Source organism: Manacus candei, unplaced genomic scaffold, assembly GCF_025592945.1.
Source record: "Manacus candei isolate 608988 ecotype Guabito, Panama unplaced genomic scaffold, ASM2559294v1 h1tg000020l, whole genome shotgun sequence".
Taxonomy (NCBI): Eukaryota; Metazoa; Chordata; class Aves; order Passeriformes; family Pipridae; genus Manacus; species Manacus candei.
The window spans coordinates 167,846-183,462 of record NW_026138068.1 but is presented as its reverse complement, the minus strand read 5'-3'; the positions used below and the strand labels follow the sequence as shown (position 1 = coordinate 183,462).

The window sequence follows — 15,617 nt, the reverse complement described above, 5'->3', positions numbered from 1 at the left end:
TATCAATATAAAAGGTAGTAGGAGCCATCAGCATGGCAAACTTCTATTCTGAATTGGTAGCTTCAAGTTTTAAGCAACTGAAAATAGCCACAGAATCAGCACTGCTGGGCAACTTTCTTGATGTATGGCCCTATACTTAGACTATAATTGTGCTAGAGTGAATGAGACAGTAACTGTAAATTGGAAGGAGCTCAGTGAATACTAATCATGACTTAATCCACTGGGAAACAGATTGGAAGATGCTCACGTCCACCATGCTATAGTATTTGAGGGGAGAAAAAAATAGCACCCCATGAATTTTTCTTTGAAACTATTTTTTCCTTTTCCTCACCAAGTAGCAAGTAAATTACATTTCTGGAGTAATTTTATGAAGTCAAAGGAAATGGATCTCTCTCCCTCTGTCTTGGCTAGTAAAAATACTACTGTTCCTGTTATTGCTTGTAGTTGTAGTATCTAAAAGAATAAATATCTTGGAAAATAACTGATCTTCCAAAATCTGATAGCTTTCAGTGTATTAAGTATGCAAATAAGTACTAAAAATTATGGCTTTTCCTTTCTGAAACACTCAGACATGGTTAGGTTGTGATCTTCTGACTCAGGTTGTTATCTTAAAGCTTAGTCCATGGCACTCTTAATTTATTTTTAAAGATGAAAGTATTTGTAAAGATAAAAGTATTCGTATAAAAGAAGCAGGAACAGCAAAGTACGTGGAAAATTCTTCCTCAGAGTATTGTGAAAGTACAGTAGCAAACCAGTCCAATTACACCTTTGCCACCAGAATCTGCTACAGCTTTTCACCGCAGTCAAGTGACTTAGGGGCTTGTTAGCATCTCTTTAGTGCCCTGGAAAAAGTTGTCATCATTGCTTTTGTTGGAGACAGAAATTCAGGTCAAATAGAAGCAATTTAATATTTGAAGAGCAGCAGTTTATTAAGCAGCTGACAGCGCTGGGCTTTGGAAGTGACTTGTGGTGGCTGCTTTCTGCCACTTGAGTCCTGGTTTCAGCAGCGAGTCTGCTGACACGGGCGGATGCTGGGGAAGGAATGAGAGTCCTGCTTCCTGGGTGCAGACTGATTGAACTCGCTTCGTGTGGGATCTGTGCAGCTATTTTTCAAAGCATCTGGCATAAATTCTGTCAATTTAAGATGTTAGCCCAAGTAACCCTTTCTTTAACCCAAGTAACCCTTTCTTAACCTTGCATGTCAAAACCTCTGAACTTCTGTTTTATTCCTGGGGGAGATAAATTGTTAAGTCCTCGTGGGCGTTCTGTTTAGCTGTGGAGGGTCAGCCATATGGTGCTGCATCTGCTCTCACTTCTGAAAGGGAACTAATTCTTCGTGTGTTTGGTTCTTACTGGTTCTTTGGGTTTAGCTGTTACCATTTAATGCCATGGGAAAATAGAGCTTCCCGTGTTGAACTCAGTGCAATTTGATAAAGCATTCTGCATTAGCTGGCGTTATTTTTAAAGTGTTGCCATAACTGAAGATTTGCTTTTTTAGCGTCTCAGTTTTGCTCTGAAAATCACATTGTAAATACTGCTGCTGAACCACTAGGATTAAAAACAAATTCTAAAACCGAAAATAGATTGGCCTTTAAAGTAATAAAAAAATCGTTAATCTTCACCGTCAAATTATTTTACCATTTAGTGTCCTTTGAAATGTGTGCTGACTGAATTTCGTGGCACTGACTTCTTGCCTGTGATAGATAGTGTCTTCTAATATTGAACAGTAGAATTACTACTTTATTCCTGTAAGGCCGTGCGAGTCTATTTTGCACGGCCGTTTCTTAATGGGTGATCTCTGTAGACATGTAATTCCTGGGATAACGTGATAATTAAATATCCCTTGCTTATCCCATTAACCCAGGGCAAACTCAGTATGCTAGAGCCAGATGAATGCAAAGTGACTCTGCTGTTCCTGGGCTACAGCTGGGGATTTTTTTGCTCATCAGTGCTAACATTTGTTCTAGGGAGTGCAGTTTGCTGTTGGGTCTTGTGGAGGTCTTTCCCCCAGGTAGCACACTGAACAGCCTCCAACTCGAGGTTTAAATTGTCGTGAAATTGCTGCAAACCTCTTGCTTTCTAAATACAGTCTGAAAAGAGAAAGTTTTAATGACGTGATTTCATATATATTTCAAACAGATGTAGTTAAACCTGTTGAAGATGACTGTGTAGCTTCTCTTTATTTAGGATCATGACTGGTTTATTTGGTTTAGCGAGGCTAAATAGAGCTAATCAGCTTTAAAGCAAAATAAGCTGATTTTTTTATATAGAAATGAATGTCTGCACATCTCTTTCTGCTGGTTAAATTCTATTAAATTTAGTAATGTCTAGTAGTAGTAGCATACTAGTAGGTGTTTCTAATGCTTACATTCTTGGGTTAAGGTTTTAAGGTTAATCCCTTGTTTCCAGATTAATCTTTCTCGGTGCTCATCTCCATCTTTCTCAAAGGTTTCTCCCCACCACCCTGCCAGCCTTCCTGCTTAGGATCCTGCTAGTTTTGCTGACTGTGGCCCACCCTGCGTTGTCTCCACATAAATTGTGTGTTCTTTATTTACTCCTGGTAGACACAGGGAGCACTCCAGCCCCTTTCCTTGAATAACATCTTGCACCTTGTTCTTCCTCGGTTACGAAACCCAATTGTCATGTACACCTGTTAGACCTGCCACTGAGATGGGGGAGTGTGTGGTTTTGTGTCAGAATTAATGAGCTAATGTTTCCTTTAGAAGCCTAAGAGTGAAAAAAACCCCTCGTTCTTTTGGATGAAGATGGGTTTCCTTTTCTGGTTTTAATTCTGTCCTAGATCTCAGAGAATGTGTTGGAAAATATATTGGAGACGTTGTCTTGTGTCCTTGAACACACAACTGAGGAATGAAGCAGCTGGGGAGTGGGCAGTTCTTTTAGCAGGAACAGATAAAATGCATCAGGGATGATGCATTTGCTGCAGCAGTTGAAATGATGAGCATCAAGTCCTGTGCCATCTTTGTTTACCTGAGCGTGTCATGTACCACATGTCTTGAATTCAAACTCAGAGAAAGTTTAATAAAATGAAATCTGCCTTTGCTTGCATCTTTCCCCAGTACTGACTGTTCCTTCTGGTCCCAATGCTTGACAGGGAAGGAGAATGTGGACTCGAGGCACAACCGAGGGAGAGGAGGTGTCAACGTGGCACAGCCTGTCCGATTTAGCAGTAAGTTGCAGACTGGGAAATCTGGGCCATCTTCCTGCTAATTAATTTAGAAATTTAGGCTATTTTTAAAATCCAGCCCTCTCACCTGCAGCACTGCTTGTGCCGCTGTCGGCATCCCAGTCCCAGCCTTACCTAAAGCATTATGAATGTCCTGCAAGTGTCCTTCCCATCTCTCCAGGCCCAAAACATCTGAGTCTCCCCAGCCTTTTGCCTCTTAGCTTGGTTCCCTCTTTGCTCCAGGGATCATGCAATGATTTGGGAATGAGACGCTGCACTGATTAACCTTGGAGACTGGGATGGGACAGGTTAGGAAGAGAACATGGGGGAAAGACATGGGAACATAGGGAACATGGGAATGATTATTTGAACTCTGGTGATCTTCTGAAAAAGACAAGTGATTGGTATTTTGATTTATCATGGATTCTGGTAGCTAAATTATGTTATTGAAATTTATGGAGGACAATAAAGCAATTTAGAAATCAATATGGCAATTTCTAATGTGCTCTGCAGTCTGATTGGTACTGTATTCTGCCCCTCCTTAGTGATGTAGATCTTAAAAGATCCTATAGTAGATCCTTAGTAGATCTTAAAAGATCCTATATAAATGGAGAATGAGGAAAGGTATTTAATTAATGGGCTTCAAACCTAAGTTTGTATATAATTATTTGATGGTAAAGATCACTGTTTCTGAAGGGAATAAAGAGGCTTGAGAACAGAACTGTGACTTGCATGGAATGAACATAAACCAGTTTCTGAATATGAAGTTTCTTTCTTATGTGTGCAAAATTAATACTTCAGGTGCAGGTGCTAAAATCATATTTTTAAATTTCATCCACCTGTCTCTGTGATTCTCTCTATTAGTCACCCATCACCTCCATGAATGTCAGTCCAAAGCCCATGGGCCTGTTTCATCCAGAAGTGCCTCCAGGCTTTTGTTTCAGGTTCCCTCAGCTGAGTTAATTGAGAGAAAGCCGAGACAGCAGTTCACATCATCACCTTCTTACTTCCTAAAGATCTGCTTTACAGTGATGTTTTTCCAAAGCAACCAAGAATTTCCCCAGAACCCCCATCATCTTCAGTGATTGACTCTGGGAGCAGGATTATGTGAATACTGCTGAGACTGTTTGTAAGAGTAGGTTGAAAACTTCACAGCAAGTTGAATGTATTGCTAAGCATCTGACAGAGACACAGTCATTAATTTGACCACCTCTGGTTTTTATTTCCTGCTTCTTGCTGCTGCTTTTCACTCGATCGAGTTGATTGTTTTTATAACGATATGTAGGGGAATATCTTCCACAGTAGATTGTCAGTCTTAATTAAAAACTTTAAAGCCTTTCACAGTGTGATGAAACTTTACTAGGAGTTGCATCTTTTAAAAAACAGCTAAAGAAAAATCAACATTTATCAGAAACTGTAGTAAAGTAAACCTTCAGTGATCTGTAATGTATGCACCTCCTCCTGCAGAGGTGAAGTGTACACAGTATATTGTGTGTACACGTGCAAGTGGTTATTCATTGCATTGTCATAAACTGATCAGGATGCATTATCCTAAAGATCCTAATTTGGGGGGAATGGTTTCCCTTCTATTCTTCATGTTTCCTAGGAAAGTGCCCAACAGGATGGCACCACTATGAGGGCACAGCCAGCTGTTACAGGGTGTATTTAAATGAGGAGAACTACTGGGACGCCGTGCAGACATGTCAGCGGGTGAACGGGTCCCTCGCCACCTTCACTGCAGACCAGGAGCTGAGGTTCATCCTGGCTCACGAGTGGGACTTGGAAGAGATGACGTTTTTAAGGCAGGACCAGCATCGGTGAGTGGGAAGGAACAGATGAAGATCTTGTTTTACACAAGAATGGTTTCTGTGTGATACAAATACGGGTCGTTCAGTTTGTGTCACAAATCTAATTGTAAAACTGACATCAGGTGAATAAACCACCACGAACATGCTGTTTGGCAGTGGCCATCTGTGTTTTATGTTTTAATTAACATTAACAGGTAATTAAATTCAGCAGAGTCTTTTTATCTTCAGGTTGTCTCAGCAATGTACAGTTATGGTGGATTTCACAGTGACTTACTGCTGCACTACCTTGTCCAGAAATAATTATTTTAATTTTTCATCAGGATTTGATTTCCAACCTGTGGCTCTAAAAAAACTTGCAACTTTGAGATAGGAATGAATTAAAAAAGCCATTTTGAGTTGCAGCAACTGTGTTCTGGTGGCTTTAGATATTTCATTCTATTCGTTCACAACAAACATTTCTTTTTTTTTTCTGCCTGTGGGTTTTTTCTCAGACTCATGGGCTGCTATGACAGATCACCAGGAGTGGCTCAGTAACGATGTATCTCTGTCTCGTTAGATGGTTTGATCCAGAACAGTCTGACATAAGTTGCATATATTTAGAAATACTTGACTTCTGGATGCTGTTGTATGATTTTTGAGTTTTTGATACTGAAGTGCTGCCATAACAACAGAATAAGGTGCTTATTGTGAGTAGAAATAAAAGACACAGTCAGTTATAATTTGTAAACATAGAAAACTATCAAGTATTTTATCAAGTATTTTCCTCTATTCCTCAAGTGTAGTCTCTCTACATTGCCAACATATGGGCTGAAATGATAAGGAAAAAAGCCATCAGAATGTTATGAAAATTAACTTGTATATATAAAGGCATTGTAAGGTTCTGTGGGATTTCATTTGTTAGTATGTTTTTGCCCTTTATCCTTAGAATGTAACTTAATTTTTTGGTAGGTTCTGGGTCGGATATCAGTATGTGATCACCAATCGAAGTCACTCCCTGGAAGGTCACTGGGAAGTAGCTTATAAAGGTAGGCCTCTCAAATTACTGCTTAGTTCAGTGGCCCATGGAAACTGTCTTTAAAGCCTGAATATAATTTGCAAGAACAACATAACTTCTTTTAGTGATAGTGTTGAATATTGCAGGGGAACTGCTTGGCTTTACAATGTGGAAATGAAAGAGTTTAATACCCCATGCATGTCTTATTTTAAAGGTGAGGAAGTTTCATGGTTTTTCACATTGATGTCTTGTGCAAAGAACATGTTGTTTCACTTTATCTGTGTTTCATATTGATTAAAATGAGAAAAAGGAAACTACGGTAGTTTCTTGTTCTTTGTGAATATCTAGATGAACTCCTGATTCTAGTATTTGCACAGACTAGTGTAGCATGTTTGGGGAGTTAGCTCTTTAAAAATTGAAAGAATTTTATATACTTAAAAAAAACCCCACTAGATTTTTCAGAATTACTCTTATTTTTTTCTTTTAAAGTACTTCAGGTAGTTTAATTAAACCGAATCAAAATTTGCATAATTCCAAAAATGTATCCCAGTTTACACGAAAAACTCAACGTTAATCTGTTGGGCTTTGCTGGCTGAACTCTTTCAATTGCAAAACAAGCAGCTCCCTCTGCTGACAAGGCAATGTTTCTACACCTTTTATTTTTAACTAATTCAGTTGAGGGATTAGTTAATCTTAAAGTCATTATATGAACTCTTAAGTGTACAGTTGCATGTCTAATTGCTGTACTGGTTTAGATAATGGAAAATTTAAAGCAAAGGTGAGGTTTCTTTTAAGCACCAGCACTGTGAAGTCCGGTGTAGCATTTGAAAACCAAGCTAAATAGGTTTTTTTTCTTATACACAATTGTTGGTATCCATGGAAAATGTGGAAGGGAAGCTGTCCCTTAGGTACAGGTAATAATTATGAACAGAATTTTGCTAAACAGTTGGGTCTTGAAAAATACTTCCTTTGACATGAATACAAACATTCTCCTTAAAAGGACCTTTCTTTGCTCTTTGGAAAGCTGACTGCACTGCCATCTGCTGACAGTGTTAACAACCAGAGGGGCACAAATTACAGAAAAATCATGATAACTTTATTGTAAGTTTTATTTAATTTGATGCATTATATAAATTTAAGCTTTCTCAGTACCATATATTCAGGTGTTGTATTTATTACGGAGATGCCTCAATGAAATAAAGTACTTAGTAGTACATAATAACATCCTGTAGTTTCTGAAAACCTTTTCTTAGGCTTCATTGACTTATATTGAAGCAGACTCTGAATTCCTGATACCTGTTTGAAAAGTGATTTAGGGTTCTATAGCTTGAAAATTTTGATTTATTATTGGAACGTGTGAAACATGTAAAAAAGTAATCAACACCCTTTGCACTGTTTGGAACCCACCACAATACTGTTTGCTAATGTGAGTTGGAAGGAGCAAACAGTGGATGCCCCAGGTGCAGCTAGGGCACTTGGAATGAGCAACAGGAGATGGGGGGAGCACAGGTGGATGCACAGGCATCTTTGGAAGAGCCAGTGGGTGCTTGGAGTGCCAGGCACAAGATTGGTGTGTGGGTTCTTGCTCCGCTTGTAACAAGTGTGGCCAAACTCAGCGTGGTTTGAAGATGCGTAACTGTTGTCAGGCAAACCCCGTGGGACTCTGGAAAGCAGCACTTGTGAAGATACCAGAATATCACTTCTCCTGGTTCAGAGTGACAGAATTACCCAGTCCTTTGAAAACAGCAGCCTCTTTTCTCTGTGAGTCACCCCTTTCCCCCCAGCTGTTTGCCTTCCCTGGAGCAGTGTTGCTAATGGAAGCTGGAGCTGGAGGGCAGCAGCCGTGGTGTGCATGGAATGAGTGACATTACAGAGCCTTTCTGAAGCTTTGTATACCCACAGGCTGCTTATGCCAGTGTATCTTTTTGCAGGCTCTTCAGAAGTGTTTTTACCCCCTGACCCCAGCTCTGATACGGCTATGCCTGAAAAGGAGAACGTTCTTTGTGCCCAGCTTCAGTGTTTCCATTATCCTACCTTCCGGCACCGCGGTTTGCACAGCTGGCATGCTAAAAACTGCTATGAGAAATCTTCATTCCTCTGCAAAAGGAGTAAGTTGGTTTTGGTTCAGTATCAACTGTGTTGTGTGTGTAAATATGCATGTAACAAACACGTGGAAATTTTTTCATTATCCTTTCCGACCTTTGCCCAGTGAATTAAAAAAAACAAACGAAAGGGTGGAATTACATTTCTACTTGGTTTTAATAAATAAGGGCATTGTCATGTGTGGCTGTCACACAGTACAGAGTTTCACTAAAAAATTGTTAAGCTGCAGTATCAGCCCTAAAATAAAGTATACTTGGGGGGGGAAAAATTTTTAAAAAGCACCTTATTAGTAAGCATCACCCTTAAATTATTAATTTCACATTACAATGAGGAAACACTTGTTTCTGGTTTATTTTGAATATAGAAGATTCTCTTGAATTCTTTCCAGACAGTTAGTGGAACTAGAGGAGAAAAGACAAATGGAGTTTACTGACTTAAAGAAGAAAAGCCATTTTTTTTTCACTTTATATTGAATTTCTGTACTCCAAAAGCCTCGATTCCAACAGAAGTATTGACAGGATTATCAGGTAGTCTTAAACAGTACCTGATCTAGATGGTGCCTCATTGCAAGAAGGAGAGAAGCTGTTTAATTGTGAGGGTCGTCAGGAGTGCAGCTGACTCCTGGGGTGGTTGTGCAGCCTCTGTCTTCAGAGGTTTTTATGACCAGATTAGATAAAACCCATTGGGATGTCATAGCTGACCCTGCTTTGATCAGGAAATTGAACTGGAGGCCTCCTCAGGTCCCTTCCAGCCTGAACTTCCCAGCTGACCTGTGCATAGGGTGGAGGGGACAGGCCGTCCTCCCTGAGCAGCTGCTCCAGCTGACATGTGCCAGTACTGTGTTTGTTCCCTCGCTCTGGTTTTGGTACCTGCCTTTAGGACAGTGGGCAGAAGGCAGCTGGGCAGGGATCAAGATGCCACTAGGACAGGGGTAGTACTACTGCCTGGCTTCCTTCTTTAGGCCTGGCCTGTTTTAAGTGTCCTTCACGTTTGGTCCAGAGAAGATCCATCTTTTCCTAAGTACCAGGAGAGAGGAAGGGAGCTGCAGAAGGCTTTGGCAGCGAAGGTTAAACTTCTCAGACCACTTACTTTCCTTTGTCTTGGAGAGGATGCCTGAAAGTGTGTCAGTTCCATTAAATACTTGAAACTCAGCTTGTCAATTTTGAGCAGTAAATCATCCCTGTGTGCCTCCAGACTATCCATTATCCTCCCCGCTCCTTGGAGATCCCTTTTCAAAGTTGCTGTAAGGTGAAGGCATGGATTTTAACTGGTGGTCTGCTTATGCTTACAAGTCACTTAATGCAACAGAATAAACTGGATTCCATCGACGCCCATGTGCCTTTCTGTTGCAGGCCAGACTTGTGTTGATATCAAAGACAACATTGTCGATGAAGGATACTATTTCACCCCAAAAGGGAACGATCCCTGTTTGAGCTGCACGTGTCACAACGGTGAGCCTGAGATGTGCGTGGCCGCTTTGTGTGAGCGGCCCCAGGGGTGTCAGCAGTACCGCAAGGACCCGAAGGAGTGCTGCAAGTTCACCTGCCTAGACCCAGGTAAGAGTTGACTGCTGCAGTGTTGTCAAGAAAAAAACAGTTGAGTGCTCCACTTGGTTATGTTTGGGTGTAACTTTGTTTGAAATGATGCATCCTTGCAGTGCCTTGATATTGTTGGGTACAGCTGCCCTGTGGGGGAAGATCTCAAATCATAGGAAGGGAAACGCTTCAGACTGTGGCTGGTAAAAATTTGTTATCCTTGATGCTGCTTAGAAAGGAGAAACAGGAGCTTATTTTCAGATGGAGATTGATAGTACTGTGGGTTATTAGTAAAGCATCTTGCACAATTCCTTTGTCATGTTTAGTTGTTGTGAAAAGGAAGCACTTTTCTCTTGAGCACTAATTAAGCATCTTTTTCTGATTGTGAGCACTTATGTGAGTGGAAGTTTGCATGCAGGGATCATGGGGGAAGCAGAGTTTTTAAACTGTGTAAGTTTCAACAATCATCAGGACATACAACTCTGCTTATTGGATTTGGCATATCAGTGCAGCTTCTTGTTTTGGATCTGTTAAGTCTTCAGTTGCCTTAGAATTGTTTGTCAGTCACCCTTTAGTGGTGTGGATTTTGGGGGCTTATTTTTCTGTAAAGAGACTTGAAAAAAGAAACATGGCTTACATGGAATTTGCTGTGGGGGTGGTCAAATACTGGAGCAGATTGCTTGTGGAATCTCCATCTGTGGGATATTCAGTGCCTGACTGAACTCTGTCCTGGGCAACCTGCTCTAGCTGATGCTGCTTGAGCAGGGGTTGGGCTAGGTGATCTCAGGATGTTCCTTTCAACTTCAACCATTCTGTGATACCGTTATTTTTTGGTATTTTAAAAGAATCTAATCTTATCTGAGTGTGCTAAGAAACTATTGTTCTGAATTCCTGTGGAAAACACAAGGTCAGCTGTTCCCATCAGGGGCTTCTGTTTCAATCTGTTACAAATTCCAGATTTGCTTATTGACTTCCACATTTGCAGTCTTTCTTATTGGTCTTAACTAGAGCAGTTAATCATTAAAGGCCACTGGCTCCTCCTTGTGTCATTTACGTTTGTTCTGAGGGTTAAGCTCAGCAGATGTTCATAGCTTGTGTTGCAGGTCGGTCGGTGAAAGAGTGGGGGGAAAAGCAGGAGTCTTCCTCCCACTCTTATCAGCTGAGCTAAGACTTAGGCTTCACTTTTTTTATCTTCAGGAACAGTGTCAGCAAAGCATCATCCAGCACACAGGATAAGATGACCTGGGATAACCTCGTGCCGTGTTCTTTAATCCTTACTTATTCCTGTGGGTCTTAACTATTGATGAATACTGATTTGAAGAGTGTATTTTACCACATCCTTTCTCATCCTTAAGCTCTTCCTTCTGTACTGATGCTAAATGAGACTGTTTCATTATACTCTTGCTTGAAGTGTTCTGGTGGTTTTTTTGAGAGAAGAATTATCAAGCAGTCCTCCAGCTTCCTTCATAATGAAGTTACTTCAGCTAGTGATAAACACTGAAATTTTTAAAGGAAACATTTCAGTTTTCCTTCTGGATGTTTATAAATGACTATTCCAGGTGACGAAAATTAATGAATTACTTTCTTTAATCAGAATGTATTTACCTCTGTCCAGTTCTTTCATATATCTTCCCTGAGCTCTGTTGCAAAGGAAAGAAAACAGTTTACTGTTCAACAGTAAGTAAATTAATCACCCAACGAGAAACTGGGGGAAATAAATCCTGCTGTTGGGTTGGCAGGTAATCAGCTCTCGCAGTGTGAGTGGGTGAGCAATGAGTACAAGTGGATAACGAATATTACTCAAGGACTTGGTAGTAGGGGGGTTTCTCAGTGGTAGGAGTAAGCCAAGCAATCGCAGCTGTACTCTCCTGAAAGATGCTTCTCCTCATTTAGTGGAAGATAAAAAGCAGAGGAATATCTTTCATATACTAATGCTGGAACTGAGATAGTCTGTCTATTGCTGCTCCATGGATGTGGTAGAAAATAACTTTTCTTTTGTGGCTCTTGTTTAGACAGACCTACAAGTCCTATTTGTGAAAAGGTAATAGAAGAGGTAAAATACTTGGAAAGAACTGGTGTGCAGAACCTATTCTAGTGACTAAACTGGTGCAGTTAGAGAGTACTAATACTGTACTGAGTGTAGAAACAGCTTTTCTGAAATAATCTATTTGTATGTTTTTGGGTTGGAAATCTCTGTGATGATACAGATCTTGTTGGTACAAGGTGGGTCTTTGTCTTTTTGTTGTTGTTGAACGTTAGAAGCAGTGTGATGGAGGCCCACAATGCCCCAGAAGGTCCAAGAATTGCAGTTGTAGCTGGTCTAAAGACATATAGAAGTCAGGTCTAAAGAAATATAGAAGTCAGGCTTGCCTAAATGTGACAACCCACCCCTGAGGGGAGGGAAGCACCTAAGATTTGTAGTGGTCTTTGGTCCAAAGGAATGACAGAAGTCAGAGTGTCCACAAACAATCAGAAAGTTTTATTAGTAAATTACACACTTGGCAGGGAAATTGGTATGTTAGTCCCTGTCCTACTATATAAACACCCAGCAGGGGGTTTTGGATAAAGGGGTAGGGTGAAAGGGAAGTGAGGAATTAAAGAGGGAGAAATGAATTAAAGAAAGAAAGGAAAAGAGAGAGGAAAAAGAAAAAAGAGAAACTAAAGAAAGGAAAGAGAAAGATCACCAGTCCTGGTTCCAGCGTTGATACAGCTAAGGGGATGTTGGTACTGGTTTCAGCATCAATCCAGCACTGTCCTGTGTTGTGACTCTTCCTCTCAGAGAAGTGCTGCCCTATTTCCACCTTCCCCCCTTCTCCAGCCAAATCTTGTTCTTTCTCACAGCATGTTAATACCAATAGTCCTTGGTTATTACCAGCAATTCCTGTCTATTATCACTAACAGTCCTTGGTTGGCTCCACAACCATCCAGTTATCAGTGTTTGAGACATACACATTAGCCCCTTATCATCTGGGAATCAAGAGCTCAAAAGGATTTCATCTTGGGCTGCTGTTTATAGGGTCTTTAGAGAGTGGGCCTTAGTCAGTAATTTTCCATCCTGACCACAGTCTGAGTTGGTAACTTTCTTTGAAGGTTCAGTAACAAAAATATTATTCCATTTGGGTTGTTGTTCTGGCAAGAAAAACAAGTTTCTGAGCCTGTTCTTAAAAAGGGGTGTTCATTAGACACCTGTTAGTTCCTGGGAGCAGACAGTGTTTCTGATAAGCTCAAGAGTGGCTTAGTCTAAGTGCAGTTCGTCAAGGCTGAGGCCTAATGAGCATTTCTCAGATCACAGTGTGGCCTGGGAGTGGGGGATGCACCACTACAGTCCATCCTGTGACCAAAGCCAGCTTCTCTGGGCCTCTACACCTATGAGTGTAAGGTGACTTCTTACTGAAGTCACTTTAGTGCTATTAACAGCCTTAAATAATTTATGAGTATCACAGAGCTGGCATTGCCATAAGATGGAGGAGGAACAAGGGCAGGTCTGGTGTTCAGGAGGGTGTCTTGGTTGGTAGGTGTGTGACTGCCTTGGCTGAAGCTCTGACAGCCATAGTTGCTGAAAGGTTTGACAGCACACAGGCTTTTGTACTGCACAGCTGGATTTGAGAGGGTGCAATGTTCAAATTCTATCTGTAGTGCACTATTAAATTAATTTCTTGTTGCCAGGAATGTATGACATAATAAATAGCAGCCTGGTAGCCTTGTACTGTATCTGTGGTACATTAGGTGGATTTTTCTGTTACTAGCACACCAGCACTTAGAACTGCTGTGAGGCTTTTAGCATTCTTTTTTAAGAAATCTTGATAAAACTTACTTGCTCTTAGTGAAAGGAGAAGTATGGAGGGAGCTCTTGCAGCTGGAGTGGGTGCAGGCAAGGAGAGGTGGTGCAGATCTGGCTGGTTCCTCTGGGAAGTGGGGTGGCAGTGCATTGGCTGGGAAGAGGGGTCATACCTGCAGTGCTTGTGTCCTGCAGCAGGAGGTGACCAGGTTGTGCAGCCACCTCATCTGTTTCTTACCCACACCAAACCAGGATGCATTTCTCATTCAGAACCCTTTAATGATAAGTTGGTGCAAAGAACACAGCACGATCATCACCTTTAGGTCATTCTTCTTTGTGTACAGTGTCTGTGTGTGCATGTGCTGCTTAAGTGTAATTAGTTGAACTATGAAAAATTAATTCCTCTCATGCCTGGTACTGGGAGAACAGTGGTAATTTGCTCACAACATCCTTCCAAGTGTGAATCTGCTTAGCAGTGGGATAGAGCTCTCCAAGTTCTAAGCTGCTGGGTCTGTTTCTTGTTTTCCACTTGCTTTCAGTATGACTCCAGGAAAAGGTTTAATTCTCTTTCACCCTCATCTCTTCAGTTTCTGAAAGATGATTATCACATTGATTCACTTTTTGAAGGTATTTTTAGTTTCTATCCCTTAGTGATGCTAAAGAATGTACCAGTGACACATAGAATTTAGGTGGGCACATCTTGGTGATAATGACAATGTTTAGAGATTTTGTTGTTGGAAATGTGAAAGTTAACAAGTCCAGAAGTCATGTAGTGTGCCAATATGCCAGTTCTCAGGCCTTTCCCAAAGCTTTCAGGCTTGCTTTCCTCTTCAGTGTAACTTCATCAACCATGCCAGGGAAACAAATGGATGTGCAAAATGCCATTAACCTCTTCTTTTTCCTGTTTTCAGAGACCTGAAACCTTCACCATTCTGTCCCTTTTGCTGAGGAAGATATTCTTAGAAACTTTCAGATCTTCTTGCAGTAAAAAGATAAATCACATGATGATTCATGATTTTCTTATATATCTGAAATACAGAAAAGTGTTAAACCAGGCTAATGAATCCCCACTCTGCATTTATCTCTCCACTACTGACAGAAGATCATCAAGGAAGATGAGTCTTGAACAAAAATAACAGGCTGCTTTCATATGTTTTATGTAACAGATGGCAACAGCTTGTTTGACTCCATGGCCGGGGGAATGCGTCTGATCGTGAGCTGCATCTCCTCCTTCCTCATCCTCTCTCTGCTGCTTTTCATGGTCCACCGGCTGCGCCAGAGGCGGAGAGAGCGCATAGAGTCCTTGATTGGAGCAAACTGTGAGTACCAGCCTTGTGCCTCGTGCTCATTATTGACAGGGTGATGTACATAAAGGTGAGAAATGTCCTGGTCTTGCTTGACTGCGCCTGGGTGCGTGTCTTGGTAGGGTCTCCAAACTTGAACTTTTTTAGTGGATAATGGAAAGATATTTTTTTTTATTTGTAGGCAGTCCAAGTCTGAAATATCTTCTCTGTGAGTGGTGTCCATAGTTTGAAGAGGTTAGAGTCAAATTTAGATGTAATGCAGGACAAACAGACTGGGAGCAGGTGGGCCTGGGTATGGTTGTTAACTGCAGCAAGTTGACTTGTATGGGTTATGTAGACTTTTTTAGGTCTTCGGGAGACATGAGTTCCTTGGGTGTGAAAAGTGGAAAAAGGTGTTGAGATCTGACTTAAACTGAAGAAGAAAGCACGAGATAAAGTCACTGACTCCTTTTTCTTCTCTTGAAATAGTGCACCATTTTAACCTGGGCCGCAGGATGCCTGGCTTCGATTATGGTCCCGATGGTTTTGGAACTGGCCTTACTCCACTGCATCTTTCAGATGATGGGGAAGGTGGAGCATTTCATTTCCACGACCCACCTCCACCCTACACTGCTTACAAGTATCCAGATATTCAACACCCAGATGACCCACCTCCTCCTTATGAGGCTTCTGTCAATCCAGACAGCATCCTTTGTTCCACTCCAGGTACGCAATTGTTTTCTCTTTCCTTCCACTTGTTAATTTTGGCTAGAGGATAGATTTTTATTTTTTAAGCTATGATCATGTGTTTCAGCAATTGTGATGGGAAAATACACTTTAAATAAAATCTCCAATTTTTGTGATGGAAAAGTCTTGTTAAAATGTATCATTAACCTTTCACAAAGGTTCTTTGGATCACCTAAATTAGAAGT

The 15,617-nt window shown here is 41.0% G+C and overlaps 1 protein-coding gene across 3 annotated transcripts in view; it reads left to right on the top strand.

Annotated features, from left to right (window-relative positions):
- Positions 1–15,617, top strand: part of DGCR2 (DiGeorge syndrome critical region gene 2) — a 47,534-nt gene that overhangs the window by 26,324 nt on the left and 5,593 nt on the right. Inside the window, exons 3-9 of one of the 3 annotated variants that reach the window (XM_051785421.1) lie at positions 3,113–3,189; positions 4,784–5,001; positions 5,941–6,017; positions 7,918–8,094; positions 9,442–9,645; positions 14,569–14,721; positions 15,175–15,411. In XM_051785421.1, coding sequence (XP_051641381.1) covers positions 3,113–3,189; positions 4,784–5,001; positions 5,941–6,017; positions 7,918–8,094; positions 9,442–9,645; positions 14,569–14,721; positions 15,175–15,411 — 1,143 coding nt within the window. The remainder of the gene's footprint in view (positions 1–3,112; positions 3,190–4,783; positions 5,002–5,940; positions 6,018–7,917; positions 8,095–9,441; positions 9,646–14,568; positions 14,722–15,174; positions 15,412–15,617) is intronic. The other 2 variants (XM_051785422.1, XM_051785423.1) reach the window with 2 other exon arrangements.